This window comes from Suncus etruscus, chromosome 18, assembly GCF_024139225.1.
Source record: "Suncus etruscus isolate mSunEtr1 chromosome 18, mSunEtr1.pri.cur, whole genome shotgun sequence".
Taxonomy (NCBI): domain Eukaryota; kingdom Metazoa; phylum Chordata; class Mammalia; order Eulipotyphla; family Soricidae; genus Suncus; species Suncus etruscus.
Window position 1 is genome coordinate 37,282,982 of NC_064865.1, and position 21,480 is coordinate 37,304,461.

At 54.4% G+C, this 21,480-nt stretch overlaps 1 protein-coding gene across 1 annotated transcript in view; it reads right to left on the reverse strand.

Moving 5' to 3' along the window:
• Positions 1-681: 681 nt before the first annotated feature.
• Positions 682-21,480, reverse strand: part of COL11A2 (collagen type XI alpha 2 chain) — a 29,332-nt gene continuing 8,533 nt past the window's right edge. Inside the window, exons 6-66 of the mRNA XM_049764700.1 lie at positions 20,648-20,725; positions 19,969-20,031; positions 19,128-19,307; positions 16,954-17,013; positions 16,818-16,859; positions 16,540-16,602; positions 16,151-16,225; positions 15,650-15,736; positions 15,370-15,426; positions 15,178-15,231; positions 15,046-15,099; positions 14,902-14,955; positions 14,670-14,723; positions 14,354-14,407; positions 14,232-14,276; positions 14,078-14,131; positions 13,664-13,708; positions 13,395-13,448; positions 13,209-13,253; positions 13,049-13,102; positions 12,822-12,866; positions 12,569-12,622; positions 12,421-12,465; positions 12,234-12,287; positions 11,971-12,078; positions 11,058-11,111; positions 10,638-10,691; positions 10,502-10,546; positions 10,351-10,404; positions 10,220-10,264; positions 10,039-10,092; positions 9,884-9,937; positions 9,669-9,722; positions 8,967-9,074; positions 8,791-8,880; positions 8,579-8,632; positions 8,367-8,474; positions 8,148-8,255; positions 8,004-8,057; positions 7,858-7,911; positions 7,627-7,734; positions 7,493-7,546; positions 7,263-7,316; positions 7,026-7,079; positions 6,829-6,882; positions 6,530-6,637; positions 6,203-6,256; positions 6,000-6,053; positions 5,498-5,551; positions 4,705-4,758; positions 4,475-4,582; positions 4,330-4,383; positions 4,197-4,250; positions 3,871-3,978; positions 3,732-3,785; positions 3,402-3,437; positions 3,207-3,260; positions 2,839-3,106; positions 2,239-2,351; positions 1,795-2,001; positions 682-1,150 (exon numbers count right to left, since the gene is read on the reverse strand). Coding sequence (XP_049620657.1) covers positions 1,010-1,150; positions 1,795-2,001; positions 2,239-2,351; positions 2,839-3,106; positions 3,207-3,260; positions 3,402-3,437; positions 3,732-3,785; positions 3,871-3,978; positions 4,197-4,250; positions 4,330-4,383; positions 4,475-4,582; positions 4,705-4,758; positions 5,498-5,551; positions 6,000-6,053; positions 6,203-6,256; positions 6,530-6,637; positions 6,829-6,882; positions 7,026-7,079; positions 7,263-7,316; positions 7,493-7,546; positions 7,627-7,734; positions 7,858-7,911; positions 8,004-8,057; positions 8,148-8,255; positions 8,367-8,474; positions 8,579-8,632; positions 8,791-8,880; positions 8,967-9,074; positions 9,669-9,722; positions 9,884-9,937; positions 10,039-10,092; positions 10,220-10,264; positions 10,351-10,404; positions 10,502-10,546; positions 10,638-10,691; positions 11,058-11,111; positions 11,971-12,078; positions 12,234-12,287; positions 12,421-12,465; positions 12,569-12,622; positions 12,822-12,866; positions 13,049-13,102; positions 13,209-13,253; positions 13,395-13,448; positions 13,664-13,708; positions 14,078-14,131; positions 14,232-14,276; positions 14,354-14,407; positions 14,670-14,723; positions 14,902-14,955; positions 15,046-15,099; positions 15,178-15,231; positions 15,370-15,426; positions 15,650-15,736; positions 16,151-16,225; positions 16,540-16,602; positions 16,818-16,859; positions 16,954-17,013; positions 19,128-19,307; positions 19,969-20,031; positions 20,648-20,725 — 4,413 coding nt within the window. The 3' untranslated portion in view covers positions 682-1,009. The remainder of the gene's footprint in view (positions 1,151-1,794; positions 2,002-2,238; positions 2,352-2,838; positions 3,107-3,206; positions 3,261-3,401; positions 3,438-3,731; positions 3,786-3,870; positions 3,979-4,196; positions 4,251-4,329; positions 4,384-4,474; positions 4,583-4,704; positions 4,759-5,497; positions 5,552-5,999; positions 6,054-6,202; positions 6,257-6,529; positions 6,638-6,828; positions 6,883-7,025; positions 7,080-7,262; positions 7,317-7,492; positions 7,547-7,626; positions 7,735-7,857; positions 7,912-8,003; positions 8,058-8,147; positions 8,256-8,366; positions 8,475-8,578; positions 8,633-8,790; positions 8,881-8,966; positions 9,075-9,668; positions 9,723-9,883; positions 9,938-10,038; positions 10,093-10,219; positions 10,265-10,350; positions 10,405-10,501; positions 10,547-10,637; positions 10,692-11,057; positions 11,112-11,970; positions 12,079-12,233; positions 12,288-12,420; positions 12,466-12,568; positions 12,623-12,821; positions 12,867-13,048; positions 13,103-13,208; positions 13,254-13,394; positions 13,449-13,663; positions 13,709-14,077; positions 14,132-14,231; positions 14,277-14,353; positions 14,408-14,669; positions 14,724-14,901; positions 14,956-15,045; positions 15,100-15,177; positions 15,232-15,369; positions 15,427-15,649; positions 15,737-16,150; positions 16,226-16,539; positions 16,603-16,817; positions 16,860-16,953; positions 17,014-19,127; positions 19,308-19,968; positions 20,032-20,647; positions 20,726-21,480) is intronic.

A 21,480-nucleotide genomic window follows, 5' to 3' on the forward strand; every position in this document is an offset into this window, starting at 1 on the left:
CTGCCTGTCTGTCTCTCTGTCTCTCTGTGTTTGTCTCTGTCTCTGTCTCATGACCCTGGAGCCCCACAGACGTGCCCTCCAGGAAGCAGGGGTGGTGCCCTCCATTAACCGGAACTGCTCCTTCCCAAAGGGGCACAAGATGGAGTGTCTAAAATGACCACAAATACCACACACAGCCCTGGGAGAAGATGATCACATTTTTAACCGGCATCAGAAAGGTCTTGGGGAAGGTGAGGCAAGGTCCACAGAGGAGGCTCTTCATGGGCCAAACATAAGCCCTCCAAGTACAGGATTGGGAAATTCGGTCAAGGGGACCCCAAAGTGATGGGGTGGCCACTTGGGAGTCAAGGTCATGGGAGTTCCAGGCTTTAGCACCTCAGTATCTTTAGGTCGGCACCTTCACTCTTCCCCTCCACCTTCAGCACCAGGCCTGAAACAGCAGGCTTGGGGGTCAGGGAGCCCTGAGGGGAGGGGTGGGCTGCTGGGAGCCTGTGCATCCCAGCATTCACAGTGGGGCTGCAAGTGGGGTGTGGGGAACTGTGGCTCAGCCAGAGAACGCACCCACAGTCACTGAGGGACGCTATGAAGCGGGACCGGGTACCCAGCCGCCCGCCAAGATGTCTGCCTGTCTCCCATGCCCAGGATGGCGGTTGGCATTTACCTCTTCCTCTTTTGAGTTACTTTTGTTTTCCACTCTTTAAATAATTAATATAATTATTTTTAAATACAAAATACACAGTGTCCTTTCTCTTTTGTCCAGGGTGATTGGGAGGTGAGTTTTAAATAAGGGAGCAGCTGTCTAACAGGTCACAGGCTCTGGGTGGAGGGTAAGATCACCCATAGCTGCCCCTCCCCTATGGTGTTGGGGACCCTTGTGACCGCACCCCTGGGCACCTCAACTGAGGGCTGCTGGCACCTGGTACAGGCCCCCTTGATGCTGAGGCCTCTCCAGAGGGGGCACGGAGCTGGTGCTGGGGGTCCCAGGTTCCGACAGTCAAAGAAGCAGGTCTTAGCCCATGAAGCAGACAGGCCCCAGCAGCACCCCTCCCCGCCTCGGGGGTGCCCCCAGGTCTGAGAAGGAGGCGTCCAGCACTGGCAGCTGCTCCAGCACTGGGGTCCGAACCTCCAACACCGTCCGGCCCTGCTGTGTCTTTGAGGGAGACAAGGAGAGGGAAAGAGAATGAGTGTGGTGGGGTAACATCCTAGAGACCTACCTTCCTCTCAGCTCAGGCGCTGCTCCTGAGAGCCCCAACCTGCGATCATGCACCCCTCCATTTGCTACATTTGCTAAGACTCTCAGATTTAGATGGGAAAGGTCAAAAGGTTGTGGGGTGTATGTGTGTGCACTTGTGTCTACATGTCAGTATACACATGTATCCATACGTACATGTGTTTGTGCTTTTATGTCTGTGTGCACAGGCCCTCCTGTGCTCGGGATGTCCATGTGGTTGTATGTATGTTTTAGGGTCACTGTGTGGTGTCAGCATCATAATTTCACAGGCATGTGTCCAGGGAGGCCCTATCTGGTTCTCTGGGAATGTCTGTACAGGCTGAGGGTGACTGTGTGTCCCTGTTCCTTTGGGTAGGGGAACATTTGCACCCCACATGCCCCTTCTGTACGGAATGTATAAGTTGTCTGACACCCACTACGTGTGGATGCACTGGTGAACCTGCCTTCCAGCCTCCCTCATCCCATCTGGCCCCTCCGACCTCGCTGGCACCAGGAAGCTGACATCTCTGGCTCCTCCTGCCTGAGTCTGGAACCCCTTCTGCCACCCGCTCTCCAGTTCCCACCTGACAGCCATCTCGAAATTCCTTGACGTAGGGGCTGGTCTCAGGGCTCAGTTCATCCTCATTGGCCCCTCGGAGCCTGAGGGGCCCATCCCGGGCCATCCCAGAACAAGGGTAGGAGACGTCCTGGTGGGCTGAGACGCTGAGCAGCCGAAGGAAGGTGAGTTGGACCACGCCTATGGGGGAGCCCTCTGAGTCTACGTAGGAGAACTGGGGGTAGAGGGAACACAGGGTAAGGCAGAGGCCATGGAGGGGTGGAACAGAGGACAGTGGGAGGCATGAGGGGCCAGATAGAAGTGGGGACTGAGGTGACCAGAGACACTCTGGTTGTGGGTGTCCAAGAAGAAGTCCCAGGGGTTCAGGGGAAGGGCAGAGGTGCAGAAAGAAGCGGTGCCAGCAGGGTCTGTGCTTGTGGGACATGGGAAGGGCAGCCAGGCCGGCACCTACCTGCGTGACATCATCCCTGGGGACCACGCACGTTTCCCCTCCTGCTGTAAAGTTGCAGAACACCCGGAAGGCGTCTCGAGCACAGCCCTGGTTGGGGTCCACCCAGTACTCTCCTGTGGGGTAAGGGAGGGGAAATGGTCAGGGCCCCAGGCCTTGAGCTCAAGAACGTGACCTCTCTGTGTCCGCCCTACCAGACCCAGGCTCTCCCATCAGAACCCCATGATACAGTCACCCTCACTTCCATCTCCTCACCTGGATCCTGACCCTATCTCAGATACTCCCATCCCCAGAAGCCCCAGGCAGGCTCCTGGATGGAGGAGAAGGGGTGCCAGCACCCTCATTCTGGTGCCACACTTGGGTGTGGGACACGGACATGTTCACCTCCCTGAGTGCAAGCATGAGTATTCCACCTCTTCCTGATCTGAACCCTAACCTCTGGAAGGTCCTTACCTTTCAGTGGAACCCTGAAATATTCCAGACCTGGCTGCCAAAGTGCTACTTGGAGAGTTGCAAGGCCCTTGACCCCCACCCTGACCTTCCACTCTGCTCCCTGCATGCACTCTGTGGGTCTAACTCCATGTCCCCAAGGCCACCACTGACCGTCGGGCAGCTCTGGGTGGCAGAGCTTCAGGTCCTGGCAGGTGCGACCCGGGCTGTCCTGGGTCCCTGTAGGCCGCCTCATCTGCTCAATCTCCTCCCGAAGGGAGTCCAGGGAGCCGAAGATCTCCTCCAGCCCCCCTGGACTGTCTGGGGCCTCCCCAGCTAACACAGTCTCGTCTTCCTGCATCAGGCGGCTCCCGTCCACTGAGCGCCGTGTCTTCTTGGGCATCTGGATGGGCAGGGGCTGGATGACCTCGCCTGGGGGGCCCTGGGCAGAAAAAGATGGAGAGGCGAGGCGGGTGTGAGGGTGGAACAGTGACATCACACTGACAGAGCAATCCTGAGCGGGAGAGTATAGGGGGACTTACCGGATGTCCAGGGGGACCCTGGACGCCCTTCTGCCCTTTGGGTCCAGCGGGGCCCTGCCAAAGAAATGAGCAAGAGCTTAAGTAGCAGCCACGGTCATGGAATGGGGAGGAAAGAAGTAGGATCTCCTTGGGAGTCTGCATGGGAGACAGTGACACCAGTGGGGAATGGGGCAAAGTAACTTGGAGAACACTTACGGTGGCTCCTTTGGCTCCTTTGGGACCAGCAGATCCCTATGAATGAGGAACAAGAGAAGGAAGGTCACCACACAGACAAGAAGAGGCAAGACTTGGGGTGGGGGGGCCATAGCACCAGAGAAAGGAAGGAAGGAAGGGCAGGGGACCACAGGGGCCTTTGAGTGGCCCTAGGAGCAGAAGGATGGGGCATGCATGTATAAGGACAAGAGGGGGACAGAAAGGGGACATATGGGGATGGAGGCTTGAGAGATGGGAGTTGTCATGGAAACCACTGAGGGATTATGGAAAGAGGAGTGGTGGGGGGATTTAGTGAAACATATGGGAACTCACAGGGGGGCCAGGGGGGCCTCCAGGGCCGATGGGTCCAGATGCTCCTGGAATACCCTAAAAGGGGGGAATTCTGGTTTAGTGGGGGCCCCTATCCCCCACCCTTATCCCCCATACCTTCAGGGCTATGCCCCCTGCTCACCGTCTCTCCCTTCTGGCCATTGGAACCCTGGGGTCCAGGAAGCCCCCGATCCCCTTTCTCGCCCTGCTCCCCAGGGGGCCCGATGAGTCCGATGAGACCTGGGTGACCCTGAAAAGGGGGTGTAAAAAGGCAGGTAGAGATGAGAGGTGAAGGCAGACCCCAGAAGACGGGTGACTGACAGGGACTGAGGACCGAGCAGGCTGTCATCACAAAGTAACATTCTGAAACTTCTGGACTGGAGACCAGATACAGAATTGGGGACACATTGGGTCCATGAGCTCCAGGGGCAAGGTAGCTGCCTCTGGCCACATATCCCTGACACTCACCTTCTCTCCCTTGGGTCCAGCATCACCACGAAGGCCAGGAAGCCCTGGGGGACCCTGTGGAGAGACCGGAACTGGTGGGAGCAGGTTTCTCCCCAGCCAGGACAAATCCTGGAACACCCCTCACCCCACTTACCACAGGACCAGGGGGCCCGGCCTGGCCCGTGGCTCCAGGACGACCTTGCTGACCCTACAGATTCAAGGGGTACACACAGGTCAGAAGGAGTGACTCCACAGTTGTCTTTTGGGATACAGCCCTGATCCCACTTCCCACGACTCACCACTGAGCCTGGCAGCCCTCTCAGGCCATCGGGACCAGGCTTCCCTGCTGGGCCTGCAGGTCCCACGGCGCCTGTCTTCCCTGGGGCGCCCACAGCACCAGGATCCCCCTGAAACACACAGATATAAGACTGTGTCCTGAGGGGCGGAGGAGGGGTACATGCAGGGATGAAGGAGCAGCACGCAGGACAGAAAGATGGAGGGAACATTGGAACTTCATGAGGCTTCATACCTTGGTGCCCTTCTCTCCTTGTCGGCCCTCGGGACCTGGCGTGCCAGCAGGACCCTGCAGGTGCGAGATGGAGAAAGAGCAGCTCAATTTCTTTCCTGAGCCCTCATACACACACATGCAAACACCATACACTGCAATAATCACACACACCACATACATATATATATGTATATATACATATATATATACATGCCACACATATTATGCTTGCACATGCAGATATGCTACTGTATCAGTGGTCATGCTTCTGAGTGGTTCTGTGCATTTGGTGATGGGCCAGCTGTATACTGAATATCCAGCACCCCATCTTCTCGTCCACGAATAGAAGCACTAATTGGGATAAAAAGCCAGACCCTTCTGCAGCATCCACTGACCCACCAGCACACACTACCCTTGGTAGAACCACATGCCCAAGTCTAGGAACAAAGAGTCACGGGACAGAGGCTCATGTTTGCTCACTCAAAGACACATGTCACATGGTCATGTGTCACACAGAGAGATATACTACACACGGATGCATACCACACACAGATATATATCTCACAGAGCATAGATGCATGTCATGCCCAGATGCATAACAGACACATGTCGTACATAGATGTATGTCATGCATATACATGTCATATACATGCAAGTCACACAGACATAAGACATACACAGATGCACGTCACACAGACATGTCATGCACAGACACGACTCTCAAGGGCAACTCCTCTCTATCCACTACTGTGTCCCCACCCCCAGCATCCTGCCCCAGAACTGCCTCTGGATTCCCTTTGTCCCTCTCACTTACCCGCTTTCCCAGTGGTCCAGGGGGACCATTCTCTCCAGTGGGGCCGGGGGATCCCTACAAAGAGAGGAGGAGAAAGAAGTGTTGGCCTGCTCCTTCAGGAGCTGGATGAGCAGAGGGTCTAAAGCAGGGGTCTCAAATTCAATTTACCTGGGGGCCGCAGGAGGCAAAGTCGGGGTGAGGCAGGGCCGCATAAGGGATTTCAATTACCAAATATTCGCAATAAAAAATCACATTAGTAAGAAAAAAATCGCAAAAAATCGCATTAAACATTTGCATACCCCAAACGGAACTGCTCGGGTATGCGAATGTTTAATGTGATTTTTTTCTTTCTAATGCGATTTTTATTGTGATTATTCGGTAAGCGAATAATCGCAAATACTGCGATATTTGAAGGCCGGCCACAGGTCACAAAATGTTGTACATAGGGCCACAAATGGCCCATGGGCCGCGAGTTTGAGACCCCTGGTCTAAAGGAGGCTGAGGGAGGAATCGAGTCACTCACAGGCTGTCCAGGTTCGCCATCCTCGCCTTGGTCTCCCTTAGCACCGTCTTGGCCCTGCCCAGTTGAAGCAAGGTCAGGCCTGGCTGGGATCACCCCATCCCTTCACTCCCAGCCTTGACTCCAACCTCCACACCAGACCCATCAGCCACACAGTGGCCCCAGGGCCCCCTCCCTTGGCCCTTCCCCTCCCCGGAAAGACTCACCCTAGGGCCACCTTCTCCAGGGGGACCGGGGTCACCAGGAAAGCCAACAGGCCCCTAGTAGAAGGTGACAGTAAGATCAGAATGGCAGCCCCCTACAGACCACAGCCTAATTCCCCGAAGACTACATACCTGGTAAGAGGCCACCCATCTCCCCCATATATACTTATAAGGAGCCACCCATTGGGCAGCTCAACTCTGGGTCCTAGACTCCATGACTCTCAGGCGACCCCATTCCCAGATCCTTCCTCCCAGTGAGCCCCTTTTGGGAGACCACACTGTTAAGACCACCTACATTTCCAAGGCTCAGTTCACAACCCCCAAACTCACAGGGTTGCCTTTGGGGCCATCATCACCGGTGGGGCCTTTAGGTCCTGGGGGTCCGGCTTCTCCAGCTTGCCCAGCTTCACCTTTCTCCCCACGTTCCCCACGGGGACCCTGGGGGATAAATGGAGGGAACAGAAGAGTCAGAGGGACTCACTAAACTCTCTATGCCGTGAGGGTGACAGCGGTGACAGCAGGTGCACATACACCCCTTTTGGACCATGGCCATGGGGCAGAGGAATCCCAGGGTCAGCTGGAGGCCAGAAAAGTAGGGATGGGGCTAAGGTCCAAGACATACCACGCACCTTGACACCTGGCTCTCCCTGCAACCCTGGAGATCCAGAATCTCCAGGCTCCCCCTGTAAGGAAAAAGAGGTTAAGAACATGCTTGTCCCCCAAATCCAACAGTCACACATCTCATTCTCTCTTGTCCCTCCAACCAAAACTGGCAAAAGTTCAAACCTTCCCCAAAACTTACCAATTCACCCTCCTTTCCACTTACCTTCTCTCCAGGGGGACCCAGATTTCCAACACCTCCCGGAGGGCCTTGTGGACCCTGGAAGAGGAGCAGAAATGGGGAATCACTACTTGAGGGGAGCCTGGACAAGGGCCCCAGGTTTCAGCAATGGGACAGAGGGGGTTGTCTCCAAGGACCCACTCAGCCCTAAGCTTCTAGTTGAGGGGAAGGAAAGCAGAGGGCCCAGCTGGTGCGGGATGACGAGGGGCCCAGAGCACTTACATCAGCTCCATTGGGCCCTGCAGGGCCTCGAGGTCCTGGGGGGCCAGGTGGTCCCTAGGGAGAAAAGGATACCAGAGAGGGGCAGATGTGAGGGGAAAAAGCAGTGGTTACCTGTTAAAGAGAGGATAGGAACATGCAGGGAGTGGGCTTGTGGGGTGTTGGGGTGTTGGGTATGGGCTGATGGGCAGAGGTGATTTGGGGCAAGCTGGAGTCTGGGGGGTCACACTCACCATAGGGCCCACGTCTCCTGTTTCTCCCTTTTCCCCCGAAGGGCCTGGCAAGCCCTACACAGAGCACAGAGGCAGGGGTGAGAAGCCCCAATCCCACAGACACCCCCACCTTGGCTGGCCCCCGCCCAGCTTACCTGTAGGCCAATGGGGCCCGGGGGCCCATTGAATCCTCTTGTTCCTTCATCCCCTTTAGGTCCAAAGTGTCCTTGGGGTCCCCGAGCTCCGGGCTCCCCATCAGCTCCCTGAGGTGGGGGACAGCAGGGGCAAAGCACGAAGACAATCACAGGTCTTGTGTTCTCATTCCATAAAATCCCCAGGCCCACAGCTCCCACTCCCTCCCCCAAATCTTAGGGGACATCACTCACCGCTGCACCAGGCTGCCCCACACCGCCAATGGGGCCCGGGGGACCAGGAGGGCCCTGCAGAGAAAGGAGCGTCAAAGTACTCAACACAGGGAGGAGACAAAGCCGGAGGGGTGGGAGACCAGAGGGCAAAGGTCACAGACACTTACATGCTCCCCCTTGTTGCCTTTAGTGCCCTTCTGTCCGGGGTCCCCAGTTTCACCCTGCAGAAGATGGATAAGGTGTCAGAGGAAGAGGCTAGATGATGTAGGGAGATAGGCAGGAGCAGGCCTTGACAAGGGCGGTGTCCTCACCTTGTCCCCATCCTCTCCTGGCCCTCCTGGGGGCCCAGCAGGACCAGGAAGGCCCACTGGCCCCTGCACCCCATCACGGCCAGTGGGACCAATAGGGCCCTTCTCACCCTGCAAAGGTAAAGAAAGGAGAGAAGCTTTAGACTGTTCCTTTATTTATGAGGTACCTGGCACCTCCCAGGACCCTCCCCAGTATCCTTCCCCTTGGACCTCTACACTCACCGGGACACCTTTTTCTCCTGCTGCCCCAGGAGGACCCTGAGGTCCTGGGCGTCCTGGGAGACCAATGGGTCCCCCCGATCCTGCTGGTCCTCGCTCCCCAGGGGAGCCCTGAGACATGAGATGGAGTGAGCCCCGCACTAACCCATACCCCACTGACCCAGACCACACCCCCATCCTCCTCTCTAGCACCTCCCCCAGGGACACCAACTTACTGCAGGGCCAGGGGGGCCAGCAGGACCTTCATTGCCCTTCAAACCGGATCCACCCTATGAGTCAAGGATTTGGGGTGACAGGTGTGAGATGAGAATGTTGACTCCCATGAGAAACTCCAGGAGGCAAGTCCAAGAGTCAGGCTCAAAAATGGGGGATGCTGAAGGATGTCAGGCTGCAGGGTGATAGGCTACGGAGATAGGGTCATACTCACAGCAGTGCCCGGAAGGCCTCTCTCTCCTGGGAAGCCCCTCAAACCAGCAGGACCATCCTTCCCTGGGGCGCCTGGGGGACCAGGGTCACCCTAAAAGGAATGAAAGTAGATGAGTCACAACCATGTTTTCAGAGTGTCAGAGAGATTGCTGAGGCCCTCAGAGCCCCCTCACTGACCTTCGTTCCTTCTTTTCCAGCAGTTCCAGTCAGCCCCTGCTCTCCGGGGGGCCCTGGGGGTCCTGGGTGACCTCTCTCCCCCATGGGTCCACTTTCTCCTGCCGCTCCCTGGAGGAAGGAGAGACTCCAGCCTTAGAACTCTCACCTCACTGTTGACCCAAAGGAGCTACCCTGAACACCCAAAACTCAGAGCACCAGAAAAGTAACTCAGTGGGCTGAATGCATGCTTTGCATGTTCATAGCCAGAACTTTATGATCTCCCCCAGCTGCGAAAGATCCCTGAGCCCAGAGCTGGGAGTAGCCCGAGTATGGCCTGAGGGGTCCCCAAGAATACAAAAAAAACATGTCTTTATCATGGGATAATAATATTAGACATTAGATAGCTTCATTATCCCTGCCCCCTAAAACTACTGGAAACACTCCAAGATCTCTAGGTCTCTAGGACCGCCTGGTTTCCAGGCCACTGAAACAGCTGGGATCCCCTCAAGAAAATTGCCCCTTCTCTGAGACACCAGAAAAAAAAAAAACTGGCCCAGGAAACACAAGTTTAGGGATCCCTGCTCAAATCTGGGCACTTGCTTGGTCAACCACTTTCCCAACTGGGGGTCCAGATGCACAAAGCAGAGTGGTGGGTATACAGTGTGGCAGAGGAGAGACTGATGGGAAGATTGAAGATGTATTCTCTCCAGAGGGTGAACATACCTGTGACCCCACCACCCCTGGAGGGCCAGGGGGGCCAGTCTTCCCTTGGAATCCCTGAGATAAGGAAAGGAGAGAACAGAGAAGATACAGTCAGGTCCCACTAAGTCCCCGACAGGTCCCCTGCCAGGACTACCCCACTGCAGACCTCCAGGCCACAACAGAGTTGGACACAACAGAGGAGAGAAGTGGGGAGTTAGAGGAAAGGCATCACTTACCACTTCTCCTCTCTGGCCTGGGTGTCCTGGCAGCCCGTCCTTCCCAGGGGGGCCCTGGAAGAGTTCAAAAGTCAGGTGACCTCTAGATTGGAGAGGGTGGGGTAGAAGGACTCACAGAACTGAGGTGAGAGGTCAGAAGTCAAAGGTCAGCTTACTGGTGGTCCTTTGGGGCCAGGAAATCCATTGGGGCCCTGAGGTCCAGGGAGACCCTAGAAACAGGAAAACAGACGGAATGGGAAGGGGTTCAGGGGAATGAGCTAGGGCAGGGCAACAGGGTAGCTGATGCCCCTCTGGATCCTTGGGAGCTCTGGGGAATAGGAGACTCAAGCCACTCACCCGCTCTCCAGGGGGTCCATGGGGGCCATCACCACCTGATGTTCCCTGAGGGGAAACAGAGTCAAAGAATAAGTGGAAACACTTCCTAGCTGTCTCCCACTATGGAGGTTGAAAACTCTTAAACCACTGACCTTTGCTCCAGACTTTCCAGTGGCGCCTCGGGGTCCCCGCTGGCCCCGTGGACCCTTGAAAGAGGACAGGGAGTGGTCAGTGAGAAGTCAATCCCTCTCACCGCCCCAAATTCTGCACCATGAACCTCTAACCTGTTTCTTCAGCACTCACCGTGGGGCCCCGCTCTCCTCTAGGTCCAGACTTCCCCAACAGGCCCTGTGGGGAGAGAGAAGAGACACCTCACCCTGGGTCAGCCCGAGTGTCCCCAGAACCTTCCACCCACCTGTTCACTCCCTTCCCAACATACCCGCACTCCCTTCTCTCCACTGGCTCCGGGAAAGCCAGGAAATCCCAGTGAACCCTGAAGAGAATGAAGGGGGGAGAAATCACAAAAGGGAACTCAAGAACCAGGGCCACACGGGTGAAGGCCTGGAGTCACAGGGGTGAGGGTCCAGGGTCATAGGAATGAGGACCCAGGGTCGAAGGGGTAAAGGCCCAGAGTTAGAGGGGTGAGGGTCCAAAGCCACAGAGGTGAGGGCCCAGAGTTGCAAGGGTGAGGGCCTGGAACTATAGGGGTGCTGGAGGCAGCAATGGGAGGCCTGGATTCAAAGTGCTATGGCCTGCTGCTGCTCTCAGGAACTTCATCCCTTTGTCTACAAAGGGGAGCTCCACTTTGCTTACTGAAATGGAGTCAGGAAAAGGCAGCACGGGTAGGAGAGTACATTACCTTGGGGCCCTGGCGTCCAGGGTAGCCAGGAAGACCTGGAACTCCAAGCTTGCCCTGCAAAGAGATAGGGGACAGTTAGAAGCAAAAAAAAAAAATGAGCCTCAGAGCCCACCTATCCCAGAAACTGCAGCCCTTCGATGTGATCCTGACAGCCCCAGTGATTCTCAGCACCAAAGCCCAGACCATTTCCCACACTGGGCTTTGGAACTCCTCTTCTTGCCCAAGGATTTTTCCCAACCCTGCACCTGGGGACTGAGTGTGGAACTCCAGTGAGTCCTTGGGGCACTGGGTCTCCTGATTACTGTCAAGTTGAAGGAGTGGAAGGCCCTTGGGGCTAGCCATACTCCTCCCACCAAAATTCAGGCTCTGCTTGCACCCCTGGTTCAGGCTGCACACCACCCCCAAATCCCCAGCATCCCTATGCTTCAGGGTGTATGTGGTGTGAGGCTTGGGAAGACCCTGTAGCCTAACACTGGATCCGCCCCCACCCTGGTCTGTGGGGAACCTGCAGGTGCAGACATACATACACACACACACACACACACACACACACACACACACACATACACACACACCCCACCTGCACATGGGGGACTGCACCACAGGAGGCACAAGGCAAGATGCTGGGAAAACTCAATGCCCAGCTCCTCTCTCCTTTCCTGGAACTCTCACTGCACTGCCTGCCACCTGCACTTCCCAAAGACAGTGCCTTGTCTTAGCCATCTGTGCCAACTACTGCCCACAGGAACTTTCCTCATATACCCTTCACTCAACCCTCAGCACTCAAGGGTGCATTCGCAGAGTATGAAGGTCATCTTCAATGACTACCCAGCACCCCCGTCCCCACCCCGTCCCCATGGCACAGGGGCACATGGAACCCTCAAGCATGCATCCCACCCCATAGCTCTGCTACCTTCTCGCCCATGAGCCCAGTGGGGCCTGGGTCTCCAGTGGGTCCAGTGCGTCCCTTCGGCCCCTCAGGCCCATCCTCTCCTCTGGAACCAGGGACTCCAACCTCGCCCTGATGGAGAGGGTGGAGGGAGGTGAGAAGGGGGCTGAATAGACTTGGGGGGATTCTCAGGACAGGGAGTTCTGTGATGGGAGGATAGCAGAGCCAAACCAGGTTCTGAGGGGTCTGAGCATTAAGGGCACAGGCGGGCATGTGTCTCTACTCACCCTGTCACCTTTCACGCCCATGTCACCTTTGAACCCGGGGAAGCCATCCTCGCCCTGACACAGAAGAGAGAGATGTCAGGGAGGTGGATGGAGGACCTCAGAGAATGGAGGCAGCAGCGGGAACTGCAGGAGGCTGGTGCAGTGAGGAAGTGAGGGACCTTGTGGGCAGCGTGATGAGACCACTCACCTTTTCACCCTTGTGGCCCTTCAGACCCCGAATTCCATCCACACCCTAGAATCAGAGGGACACAGAGATGGGAATCAGGGAATGAGGCTCCAGGACCCCAGTAGGCACCATACCATGCCCCTTCACCTCCCACCAATTGGACAGTTACCTTGACACCTCGAGGTCCCGGGTAGCCCAGAGGCCCCTGAGGACCAGATGGACCCTGGAAGAGAAAGAGGCATCAGCAAAGGGGCTTCTAGAGCTGGGAAAAGGGAAAGCAACGATAGTGGGGTCTGGAGAGGGTCTCAGGCATAGCATCAAGTCTACACTTGGTGCATGGACATAGGAAGAGACCTTGAAGATCGTGGACAGGTTTGGGAGACAGATTCCTTCCTGGATAGCAGGAGGCTTGGGCACCTCACCTGGTTTCCTTTTGTTCCAGGAGGGCCTTCCTTCCCGGGGTGACCCTGGAGAAAGACCAGATGGGGTCACCACTGGTCCCATTATCTTTTCTTCCTATGATGCTTCACTCCCCAACTCTAATAAAACTGCTGACCCTTCCACACAGGACATGTGGTGTGGACAGTTGCTGAAGGCACCCAGAAAGCACTCACTATGGGAGCCTGGGTGCCAAGTTTGGTGAACTCACCGGAGGCCCATCAGAGCCAGGCATGCCAGGGAGTCCAGGTTTCCCTCGTGGGCCCTGCAGGAAGACAGACTGGGAGTCACAGAAGCTCAGCAAGGACCAAAGCCAAGCCAGATATTTTGGATCCATCCTACACCTGTCCCCACATGACTTCATCACTGACCTTTTCTCCATGAGGGCCGATGGCGCCCTGAGGCCCGGGGAGACCCTAGCACAGAGAGAAAAAAGTCACAGGGTGCTAGTCACCATTCAGGCATGAGCAGAGTAGGCTGTGAATGTTACTTCCTGTCCTGCTGCAGGGCCTGGCCAATGAGATCACCAGAAAGCACTAAAGTTGGGGGCCACTCACCTGGGTCCCAGGAGTACCCTGCTGTCCAGGAGGTCCTGGCTCACCCTGGGGTCCCTAGAAGTAGACAACCAGGCAGGCAGGGATCAATAGAAGTGGTGAAGAATGGAGTGGAGAGTAGAGTCCCAGCACTGAGGACCAGAACTAAAAGTGGGCAGAACCAAAAGTGGACAGGACCAGAAGCTGGTCAGTAGCAGTGGGAAGCGGGTGCAAGAAGCAAGGGCCTGTGCGGGGCTGAAGATCGGGTGGGGTTCCTACACCCATCTACTCACCAAACTTCCTTTGGGACCATGGGGGCCATCCATGCCTCGCACTCCCTGAAACAAGATAGGGGTAAGCAGGCTGGAAAGGGCATGGCTTGGCTTATGGTGCCCGAAAGCACAGGTTTACAGGCAGAGGTTCAGGCTTCTGCTCATCCCAGACCTCTGCAAACCAACCCAGCTGGCCCAGCATCACAGGGGGTGTGAGTCTGTGGATCCTTTGTGGGCTTTTGTTTATTTTTCTTGAGGATTTGTGTGGAGAGGAGAGCAATGCTTAGAGCTGTGGGTGCACAGTACTATAGGGCGTTGCAAGGGCACAGGGTGAAGGTGGTTGGGAGGGCATCAGGGAGGAGGAAACTGAAGTGCAGGAGGAAGGAGACAGGAAGAGGGGGAAGGAGAGGGTCAGAAGGTTTGGCCATTGCTTACTGGGGGTCCAGGAATTCCAGGTGGGCCTTTGGGGCCAAGGAGACCTCGTGGCCCCTGTAGTGGGTTGGAGAAGACACATCGGTGTGAGAAATGTACCCTCATCTCTCCCAAAGCCTACCAAATGTGTCGTTCTCCTGTGGCCCTGGCCACTCACCGACTCTCCAGGCAGCCCACGTGGCCCAATCTCTCCATCGTCTCCCTGGAGGAGATAGAGATGGTGAAACAATCTCACCTCACTGTCTCCCACGTCCAGCCCCACTTGGCCACAACACTTACCCGCTCTCCATCTTCCCCTGGGGGTCCAGATAGGCCCTGGGCACCGGAATCACCCTGGGAAAAGAGGTAAGAGGTACAGCTCACTGCTCCTCTTCAGCTGATAGTTCCAACACTGAGCTGCTCCAGAACCCTATGCTGGCCCCTCACCTCCATCTCCCTGCACCCCCTACATAGAAGATCCTCACCTCCATCTCCCTACATCAAGTCCATAGAAGTTTCTCACCTCATCTCCCTATGTCACCTCTATAGAAGGCCCTCACCTCCATCTCCCTGCATCCCCTCTGTGGAAGTCCACACCTTGTCATCACATACTCACCCTTTGTCCTTTCTCCCCAGGAAGCCCTGGGAGTCCATCAAAACCTCGGTCACCCTAGAAAGGAGAGACAGACAGGGTCAAAGTGAGGGGCCAGTCCCTTTCCCTCTCCCCTGCGGGTTGCATCTTGAATGAAGAGGCTTGGGGAGAAGCATGGAGCCCAAACCACTCCTGGAAAATAAGAGGTTTCAATGGGTTGGGAGCTTCTGGCTTCAAAGAGGCTAGAGCCTATTACCTTCACCCCAGGTTCTCCAGGCATCCCTCGGGCTCCATCAGCGCCTGCTCGTCCCTGAGGGTACAAAAGACATGTCAGAGCAAGCAGGGGCACAGTTGGGGTTCCCCACCACACGGCCCAACCAGCTGGTTCCTCCTCACTTACTCTTCGTCCAGCCTTGCCAGGGGGCCCTGTGAGGCCCTGAGGTCCCCTGGGGCCCTGGAGAGGGAGAGACTGAGTTAATGGGACCGATCAGAGGGAACACCTGGGCTAGGAAGAAGTGGGTTGGGCTGTCACCTGAGGCCCTAGGTCTCCAGATTCTCCTTTCAGGCCAGGGCTCCCCGGTTCTCCCTGGGAGAGAAGAGTGGAGGGTAACAATGAAGGACACACCTTGCAGTCTTGCTCCAAGCAAATGAAGTACTTTCTAGAACTTTCCATACCCCCACACAACAAGAAAGAATCCCTTGCCCCAACGTCCCATTCACTCACCAAGGGTCCAGGACGGCCTGTGTATCCCATGGGGCCAGGGGGTCCTCGGAGTGCCAACTAGGGGAGCAGGAATAGCAGAGCTGAAGAGGTCTGGGAAAACTCCCAGCCAGAGTCACCAGCGCAGCCCTAACTCCCGTCTACTGCCTTGTCCTCTCACAGCCCTTCCCGTCTCCCTTCCTGTCCTCCTAGAGCCCATGTTTTGCAACACCCCACCACCATGACCACCACCACACACACACACACACACACACACACCCTCGCACACCCTCGGCCGACTCACCCGTGCCTGCTGTAGAATCGCCTGTGCTTGTGCTTCCTGGGCCGCCACCACAGGACCTTTGCTACCCCCACTACTGCCAAACCGGAACTGAGGGGACAGAGAGCCAAGGTCCAGCTTCTCCACCAAGACAAGCAAGAAACTCCCCAAAGCCAGAGAGATCGCCAGACACTTCTGCCCCTTCTCCCCTCTCCCAGAACACTCCCCCATATCCTCTTCTTATACCCCCTCCCCGTGCTTCATCCTCTTCAAAGACTCTCCTTGGACTCTAGGCCCCAGAATACAGGATTTCTGCCCACTTTTAAATGATCCAACTTTGATTCTCCTAGACCAGTGTTTGGTTCGGTGTCATTAAAGGAGGACCTATGCTATCAAAAGACATTACTTTGTGTTGGCAGCCTTCAAAGACAGATACTTCAGTTCTTTGGCCTTCTGGTTCTTAGTGACATAACACAATTCCTGTGCCCACTCAGCTGCCTGTTCCAAAGCCCAGAAGAAACTTACTGGGAGCATGAGAGAAGTGCCGGGGGGACCAGGGGCCCCATTTGATCCAGGAAGTCCTGCTCGGCCAGGAGGGCCCTAGAACAGGGAGAGAATGTGAACCAGGAAGAGGATATAAAGGTCCTGCCACCATCTTGAAACTTTCCTCCACAGAATAAATGTAGATTATCTTGTATTTTTCCAGAATAACCCCCTCTCATCCCTTGGACCAAAAAGAAATAATAATAATAATGAGAGAGATAGCAGACTGCTCCCCTCTCCCACTGAGTCTGCACTCATTTCTGGGTGCCAGGAAGTACATGGACCCCCTTTCCTCAATCAGGCAATGAGCATGGCACCCCTGCTGGGGACTAGTGGCTCTGCCTCCACACACCCACAGGATGCTCCCTTACCCGCTCGCCAGGGTCTCCAACTGGGCCTGGGTTACCCTGAATGCCAGGGGGACCAGTCATCCCCTAAGGAACAGAAGAGGAGGTGATCAGGTCTAGGCATGCAGAAAGAAGAGGGGTTTGTGCTAAAGGGTGGTCTTCTTGGAGTACACGTGGGCATGTGGGGGGGGGGGGCTTTGACTGGAGCTTCACCCTAGCTCCAGAGTTCTAAGAAGGCCTGACATAGGGAGAAGGCACAGGTGTGTGGGGACAAGGGCTAACTAGCTAACAGCTAGACTTACCGCAGGGCCTTCTGGGCCAGGCGGCCCCTCCACTAGCATACCCTGTAGGAATCCAGGGAGAATCAGAGGTTAGAGGACAAACGCCCCATCTTCGCCCTTCCCAGTTGCCCTCAGCTCTGTAACCAGTGTAACTTACAGGTTCCAGCACTGCAGGTTCCCCCTTTTCTCCCTTCAGCCCCCGGGGTCCATGGGCCGCCTGAAGGAGACACATATGTAACCCCCATGGGGCCTGTGAGCAGCCAGGACCCAGAACTATGCCCATCCTTATTCCTACCATTGTTTTTTTGGTTTTTTTTTTTTTTTTTTTTTTTTTTGCATCCTCTGAAGATGCCTAACTCTGCTCCCAGCACCCCACATCCCCACACCAAAATTTCCTTTTCACAGACCTCCCAGCCTGCAAAAGTGCTCAGGACTACTCACCCCCTTTTTTCAGGCTCATCTCAGCAGACTCAAGCTCATCTCCCTGGGTAGTTCATTCAGGAAAGTCCCTTGACCCTTCCTGGGATTCTAAATGCCCCCAGACAATCTTCCCAGGGGACCCCCTCTGGAGTAGCTCACCCTAGCTCACAAACTCCTCTGACTCTGGCAAATCTTAAACCTTTAGACATCGTTGATTTTCTCCAGGATTGTGAATAGATTGTTATTTGGGTTGGAGGAAGGAGGTGGGTCCGTGGAGTATGAGCTATACTAGCTGGTATATAAGTGAGAAAGTCGGAGTCCTCCAACTCTTCTGTACAGAATTTTGCTTAGAATTTCAAAGGGCTCCCTAAAACTCAAACATCTATACTTGGTGTTTCCCAAAGTGGGTGATTCTGCCTCCTCTCTGGAAGAGTACTGGAATACTGGAATGATCCAGAAGAACTGAGAAATCTTTTTTGGGGGTGGGCACAACAGCGGTGCTAAGAGTTACTCCTGGCTCTGATTTCAGGAACCATTCCTGATGATGCTCGGGTCTGTATTTCTCTCCTTGCAAGAACACTATGCTCCCCCTCAGACCCTCATTCATATTCCAAGCTACCAGTTCCCTCTCTTCTATATTTCCATTCAAATGCCAAGCCCCAAATCTAAGACCAGAACCAATGCCAAAGAAAATTGGAAAACATTCCCCATCACCCCCAGCTCTCCCAATAAGAATCTTCAGAACATTTCCCTCCACCTCCATCCTGACCCAGATAATAGCAATCAATTAATTTCCAGCCCCCAGCCCTCCTCCACAATATCCCATATGGGTCCCAAATTTACAGAAAGCAGCATGAGGGGAAGGCAGCAGAGAATCAAGGCAGCCAACATTAGAGAAGAATTAGGATGAAGAGGCAGGGTAGAGACAATAGCTTTGACTGAAAGACAGGCAAAAAGTAAAATGAAGCAGATGGGAAATATTTCAGCTGATCTGAAATCAGCTGAAGGCGTGGGGAACAACTGAGAGAGAAAGAACAAAGAAGCAAACACTTGGAAACAAGAATGATGCCTAGGGCCAAGAAAAATTAAACATGGCCGAGACAGCTACAGAACAAACTGGACAAACAGGAAGTGGTTAGACAGGAAGTAGTAAAGAAAAAAAGGATCCCGGAAGTGGACCTTCAACAGCATGGCTACCGTGACCAAGGGTGAGAAGAAATCCATGAAACAATGAAATGCAATTCTTAAAGAAAACACAAACATTAAGACTAGTACACATAAGAAGTGGCCATGAAAAATATTTAAGCCCACTGTTGACATTTTTTATGTGAATGGCCTGAGACACACAGAAAGTGGATTATTATCAAAGAAGATGGTCATAAGTCAGCATGAAAAACTAAAGCCAAACCGAAATGTTAAATCTCTTTCAGTCCAATGGACAGTCACCAAGATGGATGCATAGCTGGGGAAGACAGGAAGGGACAGACAGAAAGTAGCTTTCTAGGTTAGAAAATGTGACATAGGAAGTTACATCATTTGGCAGCCACATGGATAAAGAAAATATTTGGACCAAGAATTAATGATGAAGACAGACTGAAAATGAATATAAGTTAAAAACTTACTGACAAAAAACTTTATGAAATCTAATTAGATTAAGATAGGAAATAGCCAAGAAAGACATAGAACTTTTTGTGAACTCATTCCTCCTGAGCAAAAGTATCTAAAAGGATATAACACTGGCAATATTAGGAAAGGAATGATTTTTCAAGCGACATATATATTTTAAGGGGATAGAAAATGACAAACTGTCAATGGAAATAATTCACAGTCCACAGATAACCAAAACCAACAGAAAGAGGCCTTGTAGCTCCCGCTGAGGCCAAGAATGGAAGATGAGCTCCTTTCACTTACGGCTCCTGAGTGGGCTGTCTCCGCAGAGAGGGCAGGGCCAAGCTCCGTCTCCTGGCGATAATCGTCCCCATAGCCATAGGTGTAATCGTAGGGCCCTGCTGGGGCATCTGTGCCACCCTCCCCATATTCCTCAGTCAGGAACCTGTCGGCTGTGGAGGGGACCTGGAGATCTGTCTGCTCCTTCCCGGAGATGGGGAGGGAGAAGGGTAAATGGGGGCATTAGGACTAAGAGGAGGTATTCCCTGGGTCTCAGGGTGCAACAACTTCTAGCCCCAAGGATTCTGAGGGTAACTTGGTCTGGGGTTTTTCCTCCCAAGATGAGCAAGGGGAGTGGCTGTATCAAAGAGGATAAACCTCAAAGACTCCAAGTAGGAATGTCCAGAAAATGGGACCAGTGGGAAGAAATGACGAGTAACAAGATGGGCGGCCGGAGGGCTAGACATAGAGTAGACGGTCAGTGACATAACAACAGCAATAGAGTCCAGGAAAATGGATGGAAAGATGTGGGAGAGGAAAAATTGTGACAACACCGGACAGAAAATGGCTCTTGGAAACAGAGATACAATATAGAAAGGAATCCATTTGAGAGGCACATGGAAAGGAGGTTACTCCAGAGTCAGAGAATAATGGAAAGGGACATGGACATTGGGGGAGAAATGACAATGACGGCACTGACAAGCAGATCAATGGTCTGTGGTGACCAGAAGACACAAAGCCACAATGAAGCTGACAAAGAGCCCTCCGGCCAGTGGGCACTACTTCATCAAGATGACATGGGGCCAGGGGAGTGGGTGAAAGAGCCCATTGCCCTCGGATGGGGAAGGCTGGGGAATAGAGTTACCTCCTCAGGAGGTGGCAAAGGGTTTGACTCCAAGATTCCTTCCTCTTCACCTGGGGTGGGGTCCTAACCCCAAGGGGAAAGGGAAAGCGTTGAGAAAGAAGGAGAGAGAAGTTAGCTGCAGAGGAGGCTTTTGGTCCTTTGTCCCTGGGCAGTGTCTGCTGGGGGGTGGGGGAAATCTCAGATCTTGCAGCCTCTTTGGATGGGCTCAGTTTGCAGAGAGTGAAGCTCTGCAGTCAGAAGTTGGGGAGCAGAGATCTGGATACCCCGGCTCTACCTGCCGGTAGCCGCTGCCTCTGGTCCTGGGGGGTGCCCCGGCAGTGGGGGCAGTCGCCCTCCGTGCTGGGCGCCGGGAGGGAGGAGGCTGGGCCCGTGCTGGGCGGGAACCTCTAGAGGGCTTCCTCGGGCCTGGTGAGGGGGGCACCCGCCGGGGGGCCGCTGACCGCTTGGCAGGTGGGGCAGGTTTTCGGGGAGGGGTCCGACGCCCCCTGGGGGAAGGGGGAGCCCTGTGTTTGGGGCTCTGAGGCCGCTGCAGCAGAGAGATATGGGGGGAGCAGTGAGGAAACTATAACCTGAATAAATATATGGTCTCTCCCTATATTTTGGGAAGGAAGAAAGTGCTCACAGGGCCTGTTTGCAAGGGGTGGCAAGAGTAAAGAACAAAGGGGCTCCAAAAGTTTACCTGATAATCAGGGGTGGTTCCTGCAGTCATCTCATCATAATAGAGGGGCTCGTAGTCATAGTTGAGAGACTCAACCGGCTGGGGGGGGGTGCGGGGTGGGCAGTGGGAAAAGGTAGGGGGAGGGAAGGGCAACAGGGAGGTGAGATGGGGCGGGAATTGGGAGATGGATATGGAATTAGGAAATAGAGATGGGGGTGAAGGGAGAAGTTATGGGTTGGGAGAGGAACGGGAAGGTGGGTGGGTGGGTGGGTCCCACATGTGGGACACAAGCAGACATGATTAAGAGATTGAACTTCAACCTTCCTACTTCTGACCCAAGGTCCTATCTGTCACCCACCAACTAGACATAACCCAAAACAGAGTCCCTCTCCCCTTCCCTAAGTCAGTGCTTTATCCTGCACCCCAGGAGTGCAGGCCAGAGACAGCCCTGCACCACATTTTCACATTTCCCCACTCCTTTGAGAGTTCCTCTTCCTCCCCATTTCTTTGTCTTCTTCTAAACCTTCTTATTCCCCATCTCTCAAGTTTTACCCTCTCAACATCTCTCCTCAATCCTGCTCTCCCACCCTCCAAAGTCTTACCTCCTCCCAACACTCCCCCAATCTCTTAATTTAAGGAAGGGGTGGGAAACCCAAGCATAGGCTCCAAGGAAGACCGGCAAAGGGGGAAACATGCCAGGGACATGACTTCTGGCCACAGACTATTCATAATTATTCTTTTTATTTTTAAATGAAAATAAAAAGTTTGATGACTGAGGACTAGGAGAAGGAAGGGCATAAAACTCTGGGGAATATGTCTAAGGAGGAAACCCTAAGTAGAATGGGAGTTCTAGA